At 40.7% G+C, this 22,587-nt stretch overlaps 1 protein-coding gene across 3 annotated transcripts in view; it reads right to left on the bottom strand.

Annotated features, from left to right (window-relative positions):
• scaper (S-phase cyclin A-associated protein in the ER) overlaps positions 1-22,587 on the bottom strand; it is a 64,566-nt gene that overhangs the window by 35,243 nt on the left and 6,736 nt on the right. For all 3 annotated transcript variants that reach the window (XM_030427063.1, XM_030427064.1, XM_030427065.1), the window contains exons 3-20: positions 21,687-21,763; positions 20,901-21,098; positions 17,877-17,977; positions 17,322-17,438; positions 16,563-16,690; positions 16,185-16,471; positions 15,318-15,668; positions 13,781-13,948; positions 13,593-13,659; positions 13,390-13,507; positions 12,938-13,049; positions 12,312-12,452; positions 11,795-11,950; positions 11,569-11,711; positions 11,362-11,443; positions 11,114-11,266; positions 9,506-9,613; positions 4,611-4,747 (exon numbers count right to left, since the gene is read on the bottom strand). In XM_030427063.1, the coding sequence (XP_030282923.1) occupies positions 4,611-4,747; positions 9,506-9,613; positions 11,114-11,266; positions 11,362-11,443; positions 11,569-11,711; positions 11,795-11,950; positions 12,312-12,452; positions 12,938-13,049; positions 13,390-13,507; positions 13,593-13,659; positions 13,781-13,948; positions 15,318-15,668; positions 16,185-16,471; positions 16,563-16,690; positions 17,322-17,438; positions 17,877-17,977; positions 20,901-21,098; positions 21,687-21,763 (2,644 nt within the window). The remainder of the gene's footprint in view (positions 1-4,610; positions 4,748-9,505; positions 9,614-11,113; positions 11,267-11,361; positions 11,444-11,568; positions 11,712-11,794; positions 11,951-12,311; positions 12,453-12,937; positions 13,050-13,389; positions 13,508-13,592; positions 13,660-13,780; positions 13,949-15,317; positions 15,669-16,184; positions 16,472-16,562; positions 16,691-17,321; positions 17,439-17,876; positions 17,978-20,900; positions 21,099-21,686; positions 21,764-22,587) is intronic.

Here is a 22,587-nt window from a genome sequence, read left to right as displayed (position 1 = left end):
AGCATTTAGAAAGATAGCAGTGTTATTACTTATTTGCTGTTCCACGGTTCTAATTGTTAACTCATCATCTGTATAGATACTGTTACAGAACTCTCAGAAAGTCTGTATTTAAAAATATATTTGAAATTAATACTAATGCAAAAACTTAAACAAGCATACCCTTACTACACTTGATCATTTATCAATGTCAATAGACCAAGTTGTGAGTGACGATAACAACGTTTGTGCCGCTCCTCAGTAGATCGTCATTTCCAGGTCCTGTGAGCAGGATAAACGGGTAGCAGATTTCCTTTCAGAGGGGCCTGAACTATATCTGCCCAGTTTGTCATTCATGTCATTACAATATAAATCTCAGACAGGTTTATATCTTACCAGGTTAAATACGGAGCAATTGCCAAGCCATTCATTATTGTCAGAAGCAGCCTGTGTGAAATGGACCTCAGGCAATAAATATCTGATCAGCAATAAGAAAGAAAAGCTAAAATCTATATCTCTATCTCTATCCGGTGGCAATAAAGAGAATTGGAACCCAAAGACACCTAAAATTATAGTAATACCTCAATAACTCAATGTACTTAAACTCTGTTTAGCTTGCATTGTTAAGCAGGCATGTTCATTTTTTAGCAGAACATTTTCCCCTTGATCTCTGGCAGCAGACTGGGCAAATTGAGTTAGTGCCATGCTTACCACCTCATATGTATTCCATACAGGAGAGTCTTTGTATACACACCACCATCTGAGGTCCATACATACATATTACAACACACTGCCCACTCTGTTCCCTGCTGGGTGAACCACAAGAAATTAAGCTACAGGCAAACATCTCGTACCTAAGCAGACTTTGCTTCCAAGTTCAGAACTCATCCTGACGCTAAGTGACAGGCTACTTGCATTAAAATTTTAACAGCATATTTGCCTTCCCCGAAACATTTATTAGAAAAGGTAAGCCAAGCCACAAAAAAAAACAAAAAACAAAACTGGTGTTAAAATGTGTGTGCGCAGCTTTGTGACAGCAGGGCTGCATGTTGGCCTGGTGAAAAGTCTAGTGAGAACCACTCACGTTTTACGGACACCATACGGTGTTCCAATAAAACGGTTCATTTCCACCCGGTGGTGAAGCGGCTCACCTTTATGTTTACTGGGGCTCTGTGTTATTTATGACCTCTGAAAGCCTGCTGCCTTTGAGTGCTAGTCTCAGCAGGGCTGGTGCAGGAGTGACGGTGAACAGAGACAGATCATGTTGTCACTTTCTCGGTACCGCTGAGCCTCACAAAGCCAAAAACAGCAGCACTGAGAATCAAGCATTGTAGCAGAATCGGATGAGAGTTTCAGCCTCTTGTTGCTATTTTTTAAATAAATACTTTCTCCAGAAAAGCATAATAATGAATTCTCTTTTTAGAAACTCACGCGAGGTCATGTTAAGAGGTTGGAGGGTTTATTAGGATCATTATGTCTGCCCACACTCACAGAAAGACATTGACCTCTGGCTATGGTAAAGTACATTTCTTTTTTGATCAGACAAAAAAATTTTAAAAATCCAACAGAGATAATCAAGGCTGAATAATTCAGACTGTTCCCAAGTTGATTAACAATCATTTCAACTAAGATTGTGACAATGAAATACCATACTTAAGTTTATAAATCATAAAATCATAACTGCCATCATTTAATCCCTCCAAAGACCTTTCAAATGGGTGACCGTAATCATCATCATTATTTTTTAAATAATTTTTATGGTATCATCCACTAATAATTGCATAGATTTTGTACACCTATATCATAAACGAGGGAAGATGCTGAAAACATCTTTCTCTTCGAGAGAGTTAAGCCCACATTTAAAGCCCTATTCGCACAGGACTAGTATTACCTGGGGACCTCAAGTGATTTAGAAATTACCCTACCAAGTCTGTTTTTTGTGCGGCGTATTCGCATGGGATAAGCGAAGTCTTTGTTTTAACTCGAATTTACTGACATTATCCCCTGGATCAATCACACCGGAGCCGTCGTTGGAACAGCACGACTGTTAGATATGGATATTTTTAATATAATAATAACTGGTGAGCCTGCTGAAAGATTGAAAAATGTTCCTTACCGCATGCTGCCATGCATGTAATCTATGTAATCATCTTTCAAGATTTCACTCTTCTGATGAGCCTCCTGAATTTGCACCCAAAATGCTGTCAAAACTTTTATTTATAATTACCAACACAGCCTCCATAATTCTCAACTGGGGAAAAGGCAGAAAAAAGGCTTGGAAAACACAAAAAACCTTAAGAAAAAACAAAAAAACGACCCCAAATCACAGAGATGCCGATTCGCACAGGACTAATATTATCACATGACCTCTGTGTTTGGCGAAATATGGTAGGTAACTTGCGGTAGAATTTTTACTTTACAAATTAATGACATGGCAGATTCGCACGGGATTAAGATCACAGACGACCTCCGGAATTATTACAAATTACTGGAGGTTCCCAGGTTATACTAGTCCCGTGCAAATAGGGCTTAAGAAAGTATTTTTATTTTCTACTGATATCAAAAGGAACTGATAAGATAAAAAAATGTCCATATTTTTTGAGTTAACCCTCTTTGCCTCTATTGCATCCTATAAACCTTTTTTTTGGTACTTTCGCATTTAATTTTTCCATCACATACTTGGGTGAGCTGGAGAGCTGTAATGGAGCAGCCATCAAAATACTGTTAGGGGCATGTTAGAGATCTTTTTAAAAGAAGGAAATACTGGTGGTAATAAATACATGGATCCTTATACAGTATATATTACTTATGGAAAGGGTTATTTTAAATTTGATATGATGTATTAGATGATATCTATATAAACTGGATTACCTCTGCTCAACCTTTAGGACTACATTATTGACACACCCTCTAATCATAAATAGTAAATGCACTGCACTTATACTGCACTTTTCAACCAGAGGGGGACAAAACAGCTTTACAATGCCTCTCATTCACCCATGCACACTCTCACATACACCACTGACCTGGCCATTGGGGGCAATTTGAGGTTCAGTGCCTCGCTCAAGGACATTTAACCAATGAGAGTCAGGAATTGATGGGAAGACCGGCTCTACTTACACAACCGCATCAAGAAGTTTGTATTTCCCTGTGTATAATTTTTATATTTTTTGGCCTTTGGCTTTATTGATAGGACAGTTGAAGATATTACAGGAAACAGATTGAGAGAGGGGGGGAGTGACACTCAGCAAAGGGCCCCAGGCCGGGACTCAGGAACCCAGGGCTGCTGCAGCGAGGGCAAAGCCTCTGTACATGGGATGCCTGCTTTACCCACTGAGCTAAACAGCACCCTATTTCCCTGTGTATTTAAATGCTTTGTGTTTTTGCAGTGCTGCATTAGCACCATGTTTATTGTGTTTATATTGTAACATGTATAAGCTCTGTTGCAAAAATATACAAATATATCAATATTGTTTGTTTTGATATGGTTCCTGACAACTACCAATGAGTTCTTGAATATACTTTTCAGTTGAGTTTGAATGAAGTGTGTTTTACGATTAGTTAGCAAGGCAAGTATTCCTGTAATAATATGCAAATATTGAGTCTCCTAGATTAAACTACAGGGAGGCTACACTATCCAACTATTACCTCTGGAGGTCAAAAGTGGTATTACAGGACATGATGGGCCAAGGCTAGCTGGTTAGCATGTTTCTTCACATTCTGTTGATAATGTTAGTTCATTTCTTAAAAAATGTTTTCAACTGAAATTCTGTCCATATTTCACAAATTTGCCCATTTAGAGTTAAAGAATTCTGGAATGGGATTATCACAATATGTGTTGGGGTTTTACCCGTTTTTAGCTTGTTACTGTTATTCGTGGTCTAGTCTGCCTGTATCCATTTTTCAGTGTTTATATTATGTCTGTTTTCTCAGCCACCAACAGCGCGATGGAGGTGAAGACAAGACTGTTGCATACTAAAATGAAAAAATTAGTGAGTGTACATGTCATTACATTGCACTGCAACATATTATTGCAGTCCTGGTTGTCGAGGAAAACTTCCAATAATCTGCATCAACAACATCTTACAGTAAGTATTGTCAACATCATGTCTCTTTCCACTCCTCTCCCTCCCTGATGTGACAGCCGGTTAAATTGATTGAGCTCAGGTCCAGGTTCTGACACACAGCAGCGCTGCCTACTATTTGTTGATTACTATTGATTTTCTTTGATACTTCATTTAAAAAATCAATAGCTCAGAAGAAGAAAAATAGGCATGGCTCATACATACTTTAACATACATCCTGTACACCGAAGAAGGCTTCAGATTTGGCAATGCCACGGCAGCAATTTGGAGGAAAGCTCTTTACAGGTGAAAGCCGGGGCCCTGCACTACAGATCGATTTGCAGTTCTGCTGCCCAATCACAGAAAGTGGTCATAAATTAAGCTCATCAGTGTTACCTTGTAGACAGCCAGGATGCACATAACATCCGCTTTCCATCTCCTTGTCACTCATAAAAAAAAAAAAAAAAAAAATGTCCTGGCACAGTTTTATCCTGTGTACCTGTGAGAAGGATGGGAAGAGAGAGAAACAGAGAGAGGCAGACTGACAGAGAGAGAAAATGGATGCATTACCTGGAGTTCATCCTGGCGCGCAGCTTCTTTGCCTTCTTCCGTGCCTTCTGTCTCTCTTCCCCATCCTTCATGCCCTCAGAGGACACTGAGCTGTCTGTCACAATATCCACAATGTATTTCTTCAAGGAAAGATGCTCCTATAATAGACAAAATCAATACATGAGAGACACTGCTGTACATTTTATGTACCATTACTTAGAACAAGCTTCTGAAATCACTAGTGTGTCTGGTTTTTGGTGCCAAAAATCAGTTGCGGAAAGTAAATGAGCACTATTACTAAAGTGCTGTATATAAGTACAGGTTTGAGGTACTTGCACTTTACTGGAGTATTTTCCATTATATGAAACAAATGCAAATGTATGTATAAATGTATCCGTTTGGCTCCAGCAGTAAATTGTTGGTTACACTTTAACACAAGCGCACCAACAATATCTCAATTATAGTTTACTATTATAACATGACAGTCTGAAAGCAGCCTTTCTGTGTATTTTGCATTGTAAGTGCTTTAAGTACATTCTTCTTATACAATTTCCATACTTTTTCTTAACTAAAACTTTGAATGCAGACCTTCTGCATGTATAACAAGTTTTATTATATAGTTTGGTCTTGTTACTCTAAATTCAATTTTAAAAAAAATTTATTCGTCCCTGAGGGGCAATTCGTACAGCAGGCACAGTAAAAAGAACAAACACAAACACAGAGGACATACATAAAGACAATACATGACAAACATTGACCACCAACACTGTGCACCAGCCTGTTATGCAAATTATTTCCACTACGGGTACATATATAAACTGTACCACTAATGCAAACTATGTTTCTTGTGCACTATGTCTAATTAAAACATTCAGATTTTTTAAAATTGGCAATGCAAAAACAAATTTAAGTTAACATTACGATGGAAATAATTCAGCCTTATAATCCTTGTTCAATGTCTCCAAGCAGAAGTTATACTCATATGACTTGGCACTGACTATATTGTGTTACACGTAGATCTACACCTCTCAATAACACCATTATATCCTGTAATTACCTCCACTCTTTTGAAGCCACACGCCCAAAGACCTGCTAAAAAGCTGGAGGTGTTGCCTCCTGTCTGGCCCTGTCAGATGATTCTGATATTTCCACCAGTAGACAAGGGAATGTAACCCAATTTGGACAACATGATGCATGTGCAAGAAAAACCAATTACCCAATTATGCTGTCATCCAGCACCCCAGAGGATAGGATGGCCTCACAGATAAAGGGGCTTCCATTCAGCAGTCGAGCTGAACTGTGTGTGGGATGCAATACCCTTTGGTCACAAGTGTGGTCAGTGCACCTGCTGCCTGAATAGGGGTTTTCACTTAGTGTCATTGGAATAACAGGTGTCCTTAGCTGGGTTAAAGTGTGATAGAGTGAATTAGTGCCACAAAACTAACTGAATGTAAAGGTTTCTTTACCATTTTGACTTAAAGGCCATAAAAAACTTTTGTTTAAACCACTACTATGAGCAATCATCAATCATTTTTAAATAGCCTTTCAAACACAGATTATTTCAATATAGAATAATCTTTGATTATTTTCATGATTAACATTTATTTAAACATTTTTAAATGCTTATCACCATTTCTCAGAGCCCAAGTGATGTCTTCTCTTTAAGAAATATTCTAGAAATATTTGAAAAAAAAATGTATGACAGTTGTCAATCAAATCTCATTATACCATAGCAACATGGTCCTAATTGCACAAATAAGCTAGGACTTTGGGTTAAACTCTTAAGACTATGCAACACTTTTATTTGAAGGCGAAGTTGCATACTTATTAATTTCTCTATAATATTCAATATGTATTACTAAGATTTCTAGCAAAAATTTCAGGAGCTTTGATATTGGCCAAGTAGTTAATATATTTTAGCCTTTTTCCAAGAAATTTAAGTAACAAGATTGAAATAGGAGAAAAAAGATGATGATAGATAACTTGGCATGAAAAAGGGCACTGCAAGTGAGAGTATTGTGTTACGGAGGAGGGATGTGTGTGTCTGTATTTGTATGCGCACACCTCTGCCCTCTACTCTGAGAGACTACAGGTCAGTCATGGCTCATGACCGTAGCTGTCCCTCACTTGGGAGGCAGCTGTTCAGTAATCTCTCTGAGAGCCTATCCAGTGCAAGAGCCACTCACTTAATGGAATCGTTTCAGTGACGCATCCAAAACATCTTTGCAAAATCACACTGGTGGTAAAATAAAAAGGGTACCTGCAATATTAAGCTGTCAGAATAAGAGTATAATGCTGACACACAGACAATGATCCTTTAGCAAATAAATATATAATAATTATATCCGATTTCCTGTTGCTCGGAGGCTAGTCTGAATGGAAGTTGTGTAGACTGTGTGAGACAATCAGATTTGTTGACAGACAGCTGTCTACCACTAAACCATTGTAACAAAGCAGCAAAGACGCTGGCCTTAGGCCATTGCTACAGCACAATACCACAGATTGCGAGTAATGTGATACTGCTCTCAACATCACTCCTTTCCCCTGACACAAACAGACATATAACAGATCTAAAGAGCAGCCAACACAACATATAGAATCCATGGGATGTGTTCATCCACTGCCTTTTTTGTCACAAACAAAGGCCTGGGAGGTCGGCTTTCCATTTGGTGTGAAACAAACAGCTGTTTTTCATGTTGGTTACTAGATAAGATATGACACTGCACTGGATATAGTTACCACCACTACAGTGGTTTACATGACATTTTTGTATTGAACGGCATCTTATCAGTGACATTTAAGAAGGGCACAAGTAACACACGAGACAAAAAAAAACAGACAACTATTCATTGGATCACTCAACAGCAGCTTCACTGCTATAACGAGACAAGATGTTTTATCTCATAACACTGTGGGGAGGGAGAGGCTCACTTCAGCTGGCAGTCTGGATATTTCATCACTGTTCTCAATGTAGGGCTAACAGTGCAGCTTTAACTACAAGACCTTTAGGACTACTCGGTGCCTTTGGGAGGTCTAGTCTGATACCCTCTGCAGCCTAGTGATCCGTCTACTGGCAATGCTTGCTAAGAGCAATCTTTCCTCAGAGAAGGGTTTTGTGCTGCCATGTCTAAAAGATGATCAGTGAATCATGTCATGGTTCTTGGATATTACCTGCATCATTTTAAACCAGGACAGCTGGCAAGTAAAAAGAATGATTGCCATCTCAGGCTCTGTTCCTATACATCGACTTTACCCAGTGGATAATCTTTTTTTTTTTTCAATTTAATTTGCAGGTCTTTCAGAATGAGAGAAAAGGACTAAATATGAAGGCCCAGGGCGTTTGCCGCCCACTTCTCTGAAAAACTATGCCGTGACCTCTGCTCAGTTGAACCAACCATCTTCATTTTAATTAAAAATCTTTCATTGCAGGGAGAGTTATGGAGGCGCAGTCTGGAAAATAGTTGGCAGTGTTATGAATTCAATACTGGACACCAAAATTAGATTTGATATAAATAACAAGGGGCCACATAAGTCTATCTAAACAAATGTAGACCTATTGGACAGCTTGATTAGCTTTCACATAGAATAAGATTAAGTTGTTCTGGACCTCTAAACATTATCTTTTAGAGAAACTTCAAGACCAACAGGCCAATCCAATAACACACGTAATGCAAACTGTCAAGTATAGCTTTTAGAATAATTCAGATGCAAAATCGTACAAGGATGACTTGGAGTTCAGAGACGTAAACTTGTATTCATAAGTACTGAAAAAAGGCAATACTCATAGTAGTAATAATATAACGTTGCTGATTCATTGAAAAAGGTGCAATATCTAAGTACTGACCTGAAACTGTGTTCAGTGAACATAGCCGTATCGGTACCAGATACAGCCTCCAAGACAGACTGAGGACAGTTTGATGACAGAGCCACTGTAAATCATCTCGTTACTGTATTTCCCGACAAGTACACATTTAGGCAAGGGCAGATAAGGTGTAAAGGCTGGGCATCACTCAATGCCCACCTCTGGAGGCCTGAGCTATACTATCAGACTCACCTCTTGAGTTACAAAGCGATAACCCGAGACAAGACATGCCAAGGCTAGCAGGATTTAACATAACTTTAGCAGATACTGGCTATTTAAAAACAAACAATTTCTTAACATTCTGTATAAACAAATTGCCCCTTTTAACAACATCATAATGATAGACACATTGCAAATGTTTGAGTTCTGTTCATATATAAACTGTTTATAGTACTATGTTGGTGAAGCTCTTCTCTCCATAGCTTTCATGTTTATCATTCTGTCAAAACTAGAACAAAAAATAATACCTGCATTTGCAGAGGAAATGATATAGAGGGAAGGAAACAGAAGGGTATCAATTATTCCCCGCTGTAGAAAAGCTTTGAATGAAGGAGCTACCGGGGCCAAAGGTGCTGCGTATAGCACCAACAGTTGTCAGCCTCACAATGAGCACTGCTGAAAAGCCAATCTCATATTGCAGCCTGAGAGGTTACCTTGCATTAACGAGCTGCCTTCCCTTGGAAAGGCGCTCCATGACAAAAACAGCCTAGAGACAAGGGGGTGATGTCACCCCTCCACTGAAGCACTGAACCCTGACTGTGTACATTTCAAGGCCCATTTGTAATCTCACAAAGCCAGCAACAGAGCCGTGGCAGTATATAAGGGGACGCATAAACAATAATAATGACCACGTCATAAAAGCCAACCATGGCGTCCCTTTTGTCTTTTTACATGACACAAGCAGCAGCAGGGCCGTATTCTTTGACAGGATGAGTGGGTGTTTGTTCCTGGCAGGGAGTGGGAGTGAGTGTGTGTGTGTGTGTGTGTGTGTGTGTGTGTGTGTGTGTGTGTGTGTGTGTGTGTGTGTGTGTGTGTGTGTGTGTGTGATACGCACCACCTCCTCATCAGAGAGCTCCCGCCCCTGGATGCTGCTACTGTCTCGCACGGCCTGTTGATGCCTCTTGCCCTTGGTGTGGCTGAACAGGTGCACCTCTGAGGTGATCTACAAACACAAACACAGTGGTCAGAGGTCACTGCTGCAGACACAATGGAGACAGAAGCAGGGAAGGGTCAACAGAGACCCAGGGGACGCTGGTGAAACGATATACCACATGAGCTTTTCAAAAAGGGACAAAAATTATCTCTTCTAAAGCTCAATTTAAAGGAAAATCTAAGGAAAGGAAAATTGATTTGTTACATGAGACATATTTTTTTGTAAATGGGCGGCAATATGCCTTTTGGCTTGTATAACAATTTTTTTGGATACCAATTTTGCCTTCAGCAACAGAGTGTAGCTGGATAGGACCCTTAATACAATAACTTTTGTGGGAAACACTAAAATAAAACCCAAAATGCTTTACAAGATTTTTTAAATAAATGTAACGTTGGGGACAGCAGTGGACTTATAGATGTCTAAATTAATGCAGGTCTGAGAAATGGCCACAGCAAGAGGCAGGTGTGCAGGAAGCAATGCTGTTCTCCAATCTCTGGAAACAAGCCCATTTAGAATGGTTTGTGTTTAATGTCATTAAATTAAGTGCTTGCTGCTGACCAATCCATGATCTCTGGTGTCAGATGCTGGCCAAGGTCATCTAACATTTTAACAAGATTCCCTCTTCCACCCCCCAGACCCTTCTCTTTATCTGATGCTGGTTTGGAGACTCAAGGTGTCCCACCCTTGTTGCCGTGGTAGCCACTCTGTCAGAGATAAATGTGTCTGCTTGTCTCGCCTGACACTTGAAAAAGAATAAGCATGCCCAGTCATAAATCTCTGTTTAAGAGCCCATGTTTAATCAATGCGGTTAAATCCTCATTCAAAATGTGCCCTCTTCCAAAAATCCCCTGAATCACCTTCCATCAACATTTTAATGTATATACAGCCTGCCAAATACATACAGGGGCTGCACAGAGGTGTTTTGCTACAGAATCGGCATCTTTTCCCTCACACAATCTTAGTCCAGGAGTGGAATGTAATTAAATGAGAGGTCCCAGAACAATTCATGCCCATTAGGAAGCAATGAGGACTTTTCAGATTTCGGAGGCCAGGGATGTTGTTCTGTAATGGTTAGCTCCTACTACAAGCCAGAAAGTGCTAAATTGGGACTTTTACTCAGATTCCATTTTTTGTTTGGCTGCTCACATTGTTTTTCCACATGTGGCCAATATTAGATTCCTGTGTGAACTGATTACTTCTGCACAAACGTACAATAACATACAACAGATTTCATCCACATTTTCAGAATGTCAAGGGCTAACTTAACTACATCTGTCAGCATCTCTCCTCAAGAGTCTCGTGACAAGATACAGAGTTTGGGCCAGTGGGTGACGTTAAAGTTGCATGACTTATTATTTGTTTCTTCAGATTGCCGTTGCAATGCAAAAAAAAAAAATATAAAAAATAGATCAGATTCCACGTAGTATTGACTAACTCTCCGTCATTGTGATATGAACATATGCAATAAGCGTATCTACAATGCTGTGAATATGAAAAAGCTGTACATACCACAACGCAACACAGGGAGCACTGTTTCTTGCGCTCATATGGTGTAAGTTTGGGGGCGTAGTCCGTATTAGCATGTCGACCACTGCTGAGCTCAGCAGCCTTCTCCTTCCTCTGCTCGATTTGCTCCATATGTCTACGGCTGCTCTCATCGTGCTATGGAAGAAACCAGACACCAGGGGTCATATGGGAACCTGGGAATTCCTGTATGGTGTCCGATGGGGACGCAAGGTGGCATGGTATAAACTTACCTTCATCTGGATCTTCTTCTGAAGCTCCTCCATGGCCTCCTGCTGAGCAGCACTAAGAGCAGCCAGACGTTCCTCTCGGTCTCTTCATATAAGACAAGAAAAAAAAAGAAAAAAAAAAAAAGACTGTACATGTAAATAAAAGTCTCCAAACAAAGTGACTATTGGAATCAAATGAGGATTGGAGCAACCAATTATGCATCGACAAACCTGGCTCTTTCCCGTGCTGCATCTTCTCTAGCCTTCTCCTTTTCCTGCCTCTGCTGTTCAATACGAGCCTCCTGCTCCTTCCTCCGCATCAGCAGCTCCTCCACCCGTGCCTGCCGCTCTGCTTCCAGGACCCGTTTACGCTCCTATAGAGGGAGTGGAGGATATTGAAGATGCACCTAAAAACAAAGCTTATTAACTAAAAAAAAATGAATGGTTATCGTTTCACCTGTACAGCTTCATCTCTGGCCTGCTTCTCCTCCTGTCTCCTCTGTCTGTCTTCCTGCAGCTCGTTAAGCCGTTGCTCATACTCATTTAACTTGGCCAGGGCATCATGCCTCTTGTTTTGGGCTTCCAGCGTGTTGATGAATGCGATTTCATTCACCTGTACAGACACATACATATGAACCAGGATATTTATACAGACAGGATATATATATCAATAAACATGACTGCAGACATATAGAAGTTTGGGGGGTGTCGCTTTGGCCGTCTCCAGTCTAAATATTGTAACTTATAAAATGTGTTAAAAAAATAGGAGCAATATTTTGGCTAGAATAAGCCGAACTGACATGCTGTCAAGCCACAGCAGTCCTTTTTTTAGAGACATTGTGTGTTGATGAATGAAATTTAACACTGGAAGTAAAAAGTATGACCGCAAACGTCCCACTTAATTCATAAAAAAAAAACTATTTCGCTGTCACAAGCATCTGGTTACTGCTTTTCAGGGGAATCCCCTCCTCTACCTTGGCTTCTTCTTCTTGAGCTTTCTTCACAATTGCCTGGAGCTGCAGTTCTCGCTTGAACTCTGCATGTAACAGCCTTTCCTCCATCATCCTTCGACGCTGCTCCAACAACTCCTCCTTCCATTTTCTCACCTCCTTCTCCTGCAGAAAAAGAAGAGTGACATGCAGGAACGGTTGAAAATGTAAAAAATAAAAAAATAATAAAAAAGAAGAAAGAAAGAAAGAAAGAAAAAGAAATATTGTACATTCTCTCCAAAACAACATAGACAATAGATTTTTAATCTATCAATTGCTACCCTCTCCTGCGTGTCCACGTGGGGATTAATGCGAATACACACCACTTCATGTATTTATGTGGTTAATCCTGATTTATTCTGGGACTCACTCATCTTGCCATGGTCTGGGGAACAAAAACAAACTTCATGAAAGGCTGTTGATTTTGGACGGGGGTCTCTCTCACGACTGTCTGCGGCCAGCTGGCCTGGATGCGACTGGAGGGGGTTATAATATTTAGTGATTCTATCAGGCAGTGTGCTGACAAAACCTCTCGTCATGAGCCAGACTGGCCTTAGCCTGCATGGAGTTTCTTCAGGGTGCTTTCCGTCAACTTAGCACGGCCCACTCACCCTCTCCAAGAGCTTCTGCAGTTTAAGCGTCTTTTCCTCACGGAGTTTGTCCCTCAGCTGCTGCGCCTTCAGCTGTTTCTCCTCATGTTTCTTCTTTGACTCTGCAATTGTTCTGTCAAAAACATGGAAACAAATCATTCATCTCTTTCCGCTTGCCTCCAATTGAAAATGCGTATAGCAGACATAGACTCTGATAGGCAATAGGGCCTGTTTAGATGTTCTGGGTGGTCACCCTAAAAAGAAAGAAAAGGTCAGGCTCAGTAGGCCTGTGACTCTCAGGCTGCTGGACTAAATCCTTGTCAAAAAAGGAAAAGGGTTTGCAAATGAGTACAGTGAACTGCTGTTGAAGAGGGCACTAAAAAAGATTAGCTGATTGTACTGTATGGATACTGTCTGTGTGTTAGAAATAAACAAAGCAACATTCTTTAAAGGAAAATGAAAATGTTTTGCACCTTTTGCGTGATGGTGAGGACAATTTCTCGTGCATGTGGATTCCATGTCCAGGGGGGCGAGCTGGTTCCTCCTCTACAATGTCCCCCCATGAGGTACTCTGACGCCATGGCTCACGAGCTAGGAAATTAAACATACTTCAGTATAATGTTTGCCATTACAAGGGACAACAATTCGGTTTTGGTTTAGATGTTGACCTCCGTACCGTCATAATCTGCCAGCATGTCACTCCAATCAATATTGACTCCACATCCTCCGTTGCCAATGCTTGCCTGTGATAAAGAAGTGTTGTTGGTTTTTTTACATGTCAACATACAATTTAGTATCTAAACTTGCTGTCAAATAAAAGGATCCAAACATTAACAGCCTGAAAATAAGCATTATTAATCTTACAGAGAAGTCGCTTTCATTGTCAGTCTCCAGCTCATTGTTCTCAGCCTGAATCTCTCTGGTCAGCTGCTCTTCCTCAGCGATGGCACTAGCAATCGCCTCCTCATTGGCCTTCTCCAGCCGATCGGCAAGTTCCTCTTTCTTGGCAAGGACTTCTGCCATGGACTGGGGCTGAACACATGGCAGCATAGATACCACTTCACACATGCAGCATTTCAAATTTCATAAAATGATGACTTCATGCAAACAACCTCAAGAAAAAAAAAACAGAAATGAAACCTGTTATTGTGATACGATTGGCCTTTTTGATATACAACATTTTTATATTTTGCAACAACACGGACATAGTCAAACGAATGACGCTGAATTCTGTTTAGATTTTTCTGCTTCAGGGTCCTGGTATTGTGCATGCTGGCTCACAGTCATGACTTACTTGATATTAACTTAAGTTTGTGTTTTTTTCAGCATTACTACATTTTGTAATTAATTTGACAAAATATTCCACACAGAGAAATGTGGTAAATTATAATTGAACATAAAGTATTTAATGTAAAGCACCAGAAATAATATAGTTTTTACTTCTGTAAAGTTGGTTTGAGTTGTTCTTGGATGCAGGATCCAAAGACTGAGGGGAACACCATATCAACCCAATCACAGTTTGTACCACACAAATCATCACAAGAATCACAAGTGAGGAAGCATTCAAGAGTCATGCAGGTCACATTTACTGTGAGGATGAAGAGATGGTGGAAGGAGGCAACCGATGGAATCTGTTTACCTCAACTTTTCAAGTATATTGGGCATTTATGGATTTTCATGACATGGCTTTATAAAAGGAATGACTCACAGTTTACTCCAGAGCATGAAGTCTTTTACATGAGGCGTGTATGGGAACATTAAAAAGTTAAAAATCTTAAGAACACCAGAATAGCCTGGACGAGGTCAAAAACTAGACTGGTGTTACATTTGAGGCCAAGTAGCCTTCACTGCAGATTTGAGTTTAAGTTTTTTCCACATTTTTATTCAATGCCTGTCAAAATCTGACAGTACCCCACTTAGAGGTGTAGTCATCCTTGATTAAGTGTATGAAGGTCTGTGTTTACACACTCCATGATGCTTAATAATAGTGACAACACCTGATGTGGGCAGACAATGTTTGCATAAGATCAGTTGCTGGCAACACAATACACAAATTGGCAACTCAGAAAAGTTCTTTAGAGTTTTTTGGGGGTTTGCACAATATTTTAAAAAGGTGGCCAAAATAACTAAAAACAAGTTGAACTGAAAACAAGTTGATAGATTTATTTTGGGCATCACCCTGGGAGCACTTGCTCGAGGACAACAGTAATCTACTCACAGCTATTCTTCACAGAGAATGGTGCTATAACAACACTGCACAGTGCTAAGTAGTCTGGCCTGCACATTTGGTCTGGAGGTTTCTTAAGATTGACTTTGTTTAGGCGGTGAAGGACCCTTAGGGATCCTGCCCCCCCCACCCTCCCGTACCCTCCCCTCTGCTCCTCCATCTCTCAGCACTCACAGTAGAAAGCTCTGTGGGGTCCAGCACACTCTCCAGTTTCACCGCTGCCATGGGAGTCTCAGCCTGTCCTGGAGCAGATGTAGCCATGCCCTGCGACGCGCCCCCCTCAGCCCCATTGTCCCCCAAGGCCAACAGTGCACTGAGCCCATCCGCCTGGGGAAGGTCTGGGGATGTGGAGAGTGCCAGGGCAGGGACTGGGACTGACAGAGTAATGTCTGTTGGTGGGACTGTGGCTGAGGACGGGTTGGGCTCTGGGGCTTGGGATGGGGTGAGAGCTGCTATGGGGGGAGGCGCGTCTTCACAGGGTGCGTCGAGACAATGCCCCGAGTCCTGTGTACTCTCTGCTGGGGGCTGCACCGACAGTCACACACAAACACACGCAAACTCAATTTAAAACATGCATATTTCAAGCAATTCATGAGAGCAATAACGCACACAAAAATAAATCAAACCAGTCAATAACCAACACATAGCTAAAAACACAAAACATGCAGGAAAGCTGGTACTAACATGCCCTAAACATCCAATTATGATCAAATTAAGCTGATAGATTGGAAATACTGATTTGTATTTCTGATTCAACCGATGACTATAACACACTCTTACCAAGTGTGTCTGGAGGCATCGACAGAGTATTTATTTCATGGGAGTGAAAATGAGTTTTCTGCCTCTGAAATGTCAGCATACAATCAATTGCCTTAAAGTTGATATGCCTGTCTGGACAGTCTGTCTATGAATACCATGGAGCCCAAAACAAAAACAAATGTGGCTGTTAAAATGGTCTACTGTTACTCTGCTCCTCTTGAATAATTGATATCCAGGGACTGCTCAGAGAGAAAGACATCACAAGGTACTGAACCTCAATACCTCAATCATGTGCCCATTCTCTGGACATCCAACATTCTCCAGATCGTCAGGCTCGGCAGGGACTTGCTGCTCTGAGTCCGTCTTGGCTGCATCATTGTCCGGGGGACACTGAGGACGGAGTTGTTGCTCCTCTTGAGGTGGCGGATGCGAGTGGTCACACTTGGCGCTGTCCTGTTTTGGGATGACATGAGCCAAGACAGGACTGACCTTGGCAACTATAGCAGCAGAGCGAGGTTTGGCAGTGCGTCCTCGCTGGACAGTCTCCCATCCCTCTGCATCCTTTTTACCTGGAGAGCACACAAGGTACTTTGTCAATCAAGGAGAAGAAGATGTGCTGTCCAAGTACATTCTGGCTTTCTGCAAAGGGAAATTTCTTACCAAGTTTTTCTACCGGGGAGATGGTTTGTTGATTGGAGTTAGGTACGGCCTGAGTGCACTTCACCCGGTCTGCCCAGCTGGGGCCTGTGTGGGAGAGCCGGGCTGCAGCCAGTGTAGCCGGAGGACCACTAAATAAGACACAAACATCATGTATAAGAACAAACAAATGTGCACCTGTACAGTGAAGCCTTTACTGTCAGCAGGTAGGATTTTCAATTTTATTACACTATTACATCTAATCTCTCAGCAGCCCCTACAGTCCTGCCCGTGTAAGACACTCGAGCAGTCGGAAGACAGTGCCTATCTAACACGACTGCACTCCGAGGTAGCATGGGGCTGAATTGAACAACAGGCCTCCGTCATGATCAATATCCATTTCCTGCGGCATCCGATTACAGAGCAGTGCACATATTGAACTGATGCTTCAGCAGTCTTTAACTGACACTTTCATCTACACCTTCCACTGATTCTGTGGCCAAAGAGTGAGAGACTGAACAAATTGCATTAAACAAATGCTTCTCCATCAGCAATCAATGGCTGTACTGCTAGTTAACGGAGTCTGCATTTTCTAACCCCATCAAAAACAGGCATAGTGCATCATTTAAAATATTGATCGGTTAATAACAGGATGCCTTATAATACAATTTTAAATCAAATAAAATGTTGATCCTTAAAATGAAATCAAAGACCTAATGGTGGAAGGAAAGTGGGGTTTCATGCAGCATACAGGCCTTAAAGCATGACTAAGTCAGAGCTTACCCAAAGTTGAGGGTTCGACGTGCCCCTGGTGAAGGAACCATTCTGTCCGCTGAGGGACTGGGCATCACGTGACGTCCTGGAGACATCTTGCGCACCTCCCAGGCTAAAGACGTGGGCCTGAAAAAAAAATGAAAGTGGTGAACATTATTTAAATAACGCTAATTACAATCCCTAGTTGCCAAACACACACACACTTCAGCAAATCAGTTAAATAGCTGATTCACTTGCAGCAATTTTGCAATAAATGGAGCGTGTAACATTTCGGGATGTCTTATTGATTAACAGTACGCCTTAAATGAACAAATTGGGAGGCAGCACTGGGAATTTCATTTCTTAGTCAATTTACGGTTGTAGTGGTCACTGTGTTAAAGAGAAGCCAATAAACTCATGGATCTCTTTGAATCAAAGCCAAGGCTATTGATCCATTCTGTTTGTGACTCAAAGCCAGAGTCCAGACACCAGCACTTCCAGTTTCACCTCAGGGAGCAACTAAAAATGGGTAGTGTAGGAGAGGCAAAGAAAAGGAGTGAGAAAAAAAAAGAAACTGAGGATTACCTGTTCTGGGCATCTGTTTTCTCCAACTTCTCCTGGAGCTGGATCCAGTCTATGAGGGCTTTAAAATCCCGTACATAGTTGTCCAACATCATCAACACCTCCTAAAGACAAGTAGACACAAAAGGATGAAGACAGATTAGAAAAAGTGAATAAAATCTGATGCATGTGTCCAACTTAATATTTGACAATATTAATGTAAAATGCAGTCAATTCAGTTCCACACAGCTTGAAAATACCTAGCATGATATAAGCATTAAATTACATATTCGGAGCTGTAACTAATTATTGTCATAATAACCTAAAACGGCACTCAGTCGAGTACATGCCTTTTGCAAAGGCCTGACATATCCCTTTAATTCAATTAAGCAAAGTCCAATATCAAATAAAACCTATTTAGGATTCTATTCAATCAGAGTTTTTATTTGGATCTGCACCAAAGTGTACTCCTTCATAGATACCATCCACCTTAATACACCTGATTGTTTTTTCAATGAGAAATAAAAAAATACAAAAGAATTAAAGAAAAGGACAAAAACATAAAAAGTTCCATCCCACAAAGTTAACAAAAATGAAACAAAAATGATTCCTGGATCCGTCCCCTAATCCAAATCTGCACTAAAAGTCAATGGTGTCTATTCTGGGCTCAGACCCATCCTCCATCTAAAATTTCATAGAAATCTGTGTCACAGTTTTTGTGTATTCCTGCTGACAAATCAACAAACAAACCAAGAAAAAGACAGGGAAAACATACCGCGCTTTGCAGAGGTAATTAATCTGCCAATTATTTTCTTTTTTTTTTAACTTCAGTTTTTAATGTCGTTTTCATTTACAAACACTGAAAGAACAACACTGACAATAATCCCCCCTCCCCCCCAAAAAAACAAAAACAAAACAAACAGTAAAGGGAGTCACTGCCAATTATTTTCATGATGAATCCATAATTTTTTTTTCAGACAATTTCAAAAAGTTGAGAAAAATCTGATAAATTAATATTTTTTTTAATATAAAGCCATTATCAATAAAACAGTCAAACGCCTGATGAGAACCCCAGTCTGCCATTCCAGTTAATTTAAAAACTCACTCAGGGACCTAGGATAGAAGCTGGCTGACATATGTTCATGCTCATGTACAAAGCAATTGAAAAGTTTGAGGAAGAACAGAGAAGGCAAATGCCCATTATCAGCACTTGAACTTCCTCAAAGAGCTGGTTATCCAGAGGTGGTGGACTGTGCAAAGCTTTTTCCCAGAGCTCTAATGAAACGAACACAACTGATTGATGGGAAGCGTGAAGGGAGTGGTAATTGAGAGTAAAGCTTCACAGTGCTTTTAGTTAATAGACAAGTCAGACCAGTGAAAGATGTGTCCAGCAGCAGGTCTGCTGATTAGAGCTGGTTAACAGGAAAAGACCACCGCCATGGCCTGGTGTTCATTTGGTAATGAAGGCCAAGACGGAGAGCGGTCCGCTTCTCCTCTGACAGATAAACCAACAGTGAGTGAAGGTACCGTAAAGTGGCTTTCAGCATGTTAACAGGCATACTTACCTAAATACAACCCTCACATAACATTTCATGAGGAATGACAAAATGTTTAACCTTCCAGAGGCGTTGCCATAAAGTAAGATGGGTAGTAAAAACCTGTGGTCCATACATACAAACAAGAATGAACAGGTAGAAGCTAAGTCAGATTGACTGACCTAAGTTAATTATTCACAGTTTATATTGTTGTTTTAGTTTAATAATTAGAAAGACAAGAATATATATATAAAAATAAATAAAAATCTAAACCTGTATTGCCTCCAAGCAATCACCAATACCAACAGCTTTTCTTGCCTGGTCTTGTATGTTAAATAACTCACAGATGGGCTGAGGGAAAAGTTGAAATGTTTGAGGAAGGCCTGTGGATTATAGAGTGTGGGCATTATTAAGAAGTATATATGAGTCATTCTTCTGGGTGAATAATTTCCCTCCAAGTGGGAATACATATTACATGAGGTCAGCGCTGAGGTTCTCATTCAAATTATACAAAGCATTACATTAACACTGCAGAGAGTTGAGCATCATTTCCTGACAATGGTTATGTTTATGTCCACATGTTTTTGGGTGGGAAATTGTTTGTGTGAGAGCACACACACTGCAGATTGCCCACAGCTACACTGGGGGTTTGTGGCTGGGGGATATCAAAGCACTCTGCTTCCCCTCCAGATGACTCCATCATCTATCAGTGTCCATTAAGCCCAAGCTGGGTGGGATGGGGGATTATGACCAGCACCCAGCTCCATGGCCATTAGACAGCATTAGGGTATGTAGAGAGATACAGTGAGGGGGAGAAAAAAAAAAAGACACCTACTGAGCCAGATGTCTGACACAGGCCATCTGACAACATGCTTATCACACCACAGGGAGCTGCACTGTGGCACTGACAGCGAGCCAACCACACCACAGGGAACTGGGCTACGGTACTGACCGCAGACCATCACCAGAACCATGCTCAGCATAATGCAGGTTGGCAGAAGAATCAATAAAACACAGGACCAGCAGTATCTCACCAGTATGCCTTGGAGCAAAAGTAGAGTACTACTCAAAGGCTGCACCAAAACAGAACACACCAACTCACAAATAAGGTTCATTTTCTGCACAACATGTAGACCAAAATGAAGTAGAAATGGCCAAGCCCCATTTCAGCAAATGCCTGATGACAAACACAATGCATTTACATTATTGTTTACACTCTGTCATCAATATTCAGTCCAGTCAGGCCCGGGAGAGAGTCCTGTGACAATTCTCTCACCAGCAAGCTTTCAGAGAGCCCCTCTGACATAAAGCAGAAATCATGAGGAATGCGATCTGTGAGGGAGAAATTTTGTCATGATGTCAATGCCTCCCTCTAGTGTTCATAAACCCTCAGACCCTTTAGTCTCCCAAAAGAAGAACTCCTCCTCTGATCAGTTCAGATCATGGAAACAGAATTTGCATTTCCAACAGGGAGATACATTTTTTATTTTTCTTCTCCACAAGGAAAACTAACCCTGCATTCGACGACACTCTGATCGGATTCACAGGTGACATAAATCTCGTCCACAGCTCGCCGCAGGTTGTCGAAGAGGAAAGCCCAGTAGCGTGCTCTCAGGTCCACCTTGCGGGGCTGCCTTGCTTTGGTGGGGCTCTTCTCTGGCCCCTTGTCCAACAAGGAGCCAGCTGTGCCTTTATTTTCCAAAGCAGCATTCTGTGGAGACAGAACATGGAGTAAACTTTACACCAACAATGACAAACCTCTTACAATGTCATGCAAAATTAAAGTTGTTTATAGCATCTAGGAGTAGTGTTTTTTGGGGTGCAGCTATTATGTGCCTATTAAGGTTGGAACCCCTTGTGGCAATGGTGACTCCACGCATCACCCCAGTGGTTTCAACCAGCGTGTCAGGGCGTATTAAATAATATAGGAAGTAGCTATATATGTATATGGGTACCCAAAGATAACATTAGGTTAAAGAGCATTGTACTAGCCCAGTCGGTGACAAACCATGCCATGCCATTACATAAAGTCCAGTCCTATTACATTCTCCTTGCAGCCTGTGGCAATGTAAATCATCTTTTTGCAACTCTGTCAGAATTATGCAAGAACAACTAATGTATATAAGTTTATAGACTGAAAATTCTGAAATTGGACTCCGCTTTCCAAAAACTTAAACACACAAAGCAAAACAGGAAAATCCAATGGCCATCAGAGTTACACTTGCAGCATAAGCAAAAAGACATAGATGACATAGCTTGGTGAACGGTGCCCTCTAGTGAAGGAAGATGATATACCAACCTGTTTCTTGTTCCTCTGTTGCCCAGAATTGATCCTTTGGGCTCTGGAGCTGCCACTGGAGTTGCTTTTGGACTTTGCTGTGTGAAGATAAAAAATATGTGCTGATATATAGCAACTGATAAAAAAAAAATCTCTGATAATCCAGATGAAGGTAACGATAAACACGTATGCATTTCTTGGAGCTGTATTGATTAGTCGATGGAAATAAAATTATTCGTCAACCATTTCAGTCATATGTCAAGCAAAAAAGTCGAAATTTGCCGATTGCAGCTTCTTTAATCTAAGGATGTGCTGTTGTTGTCAACATGTATGACAGTAAATGAAGAGTCTTTGAGTTTTGGTATCTGTTGGTTTGACAAAAGAAGCAATTTGACGATTTCACTTTGGGGTCTGGGAAACAGTCAATTAATCGAGGAACTAACTGTATAAATAAATAAATAATAATAATAATAATAATAATAATAATAATAATAATAATAATAATAATAATAATAATAATAAATAATTGCCAGCTGAAGTCCTTTGGGAGTCATAAAGGCCGAACAGACTTATCAACAGCTTCCTTCCACAAGCTGATGCACTTCATGAGCCCTTAGTCATAGTTTTAGTTCTAAATTATATTTATATATTGTGTGTTATTTATTATCTTCTGTTATTGATCCTGGAGAAACGTAATCTCATTTTTATTGTGCTGCTTTGTCGGTACAACAAAATGACATTGATTGATAAATGTTGATCATGGACAATTATTTAAGCATAAGTAACTAGTAACTATTAAATCCAAATGCCACAAAGGTACAATGAGAGACAAAACCGTAACTATAATTGTTGTGTTGAAGTTAAATGATTGACAATTCAGTTGCAGAAGATACTGAACACAGAACAACCAACACAAAACTTT

Source organism: Sparus aurata, chromosome 8 (assembly GCF_900880675.1).
Source record: "Sparus aurata chromosome 8, fSpaAur1.1, whole genome shotgun sequence".
In the NCBI taxonomy this organism is placed as follows: Eukaryota; Metazoa; Chordata; class Actinopteri; order Spariformes; family Sparidae; genus Sparus; species Sparus aurata.
The sequence above is the reverse complement of the archived record's forward strand: the minus strand, read 5'-3'. Positions and strand labels throughout refer to the sequence as shown.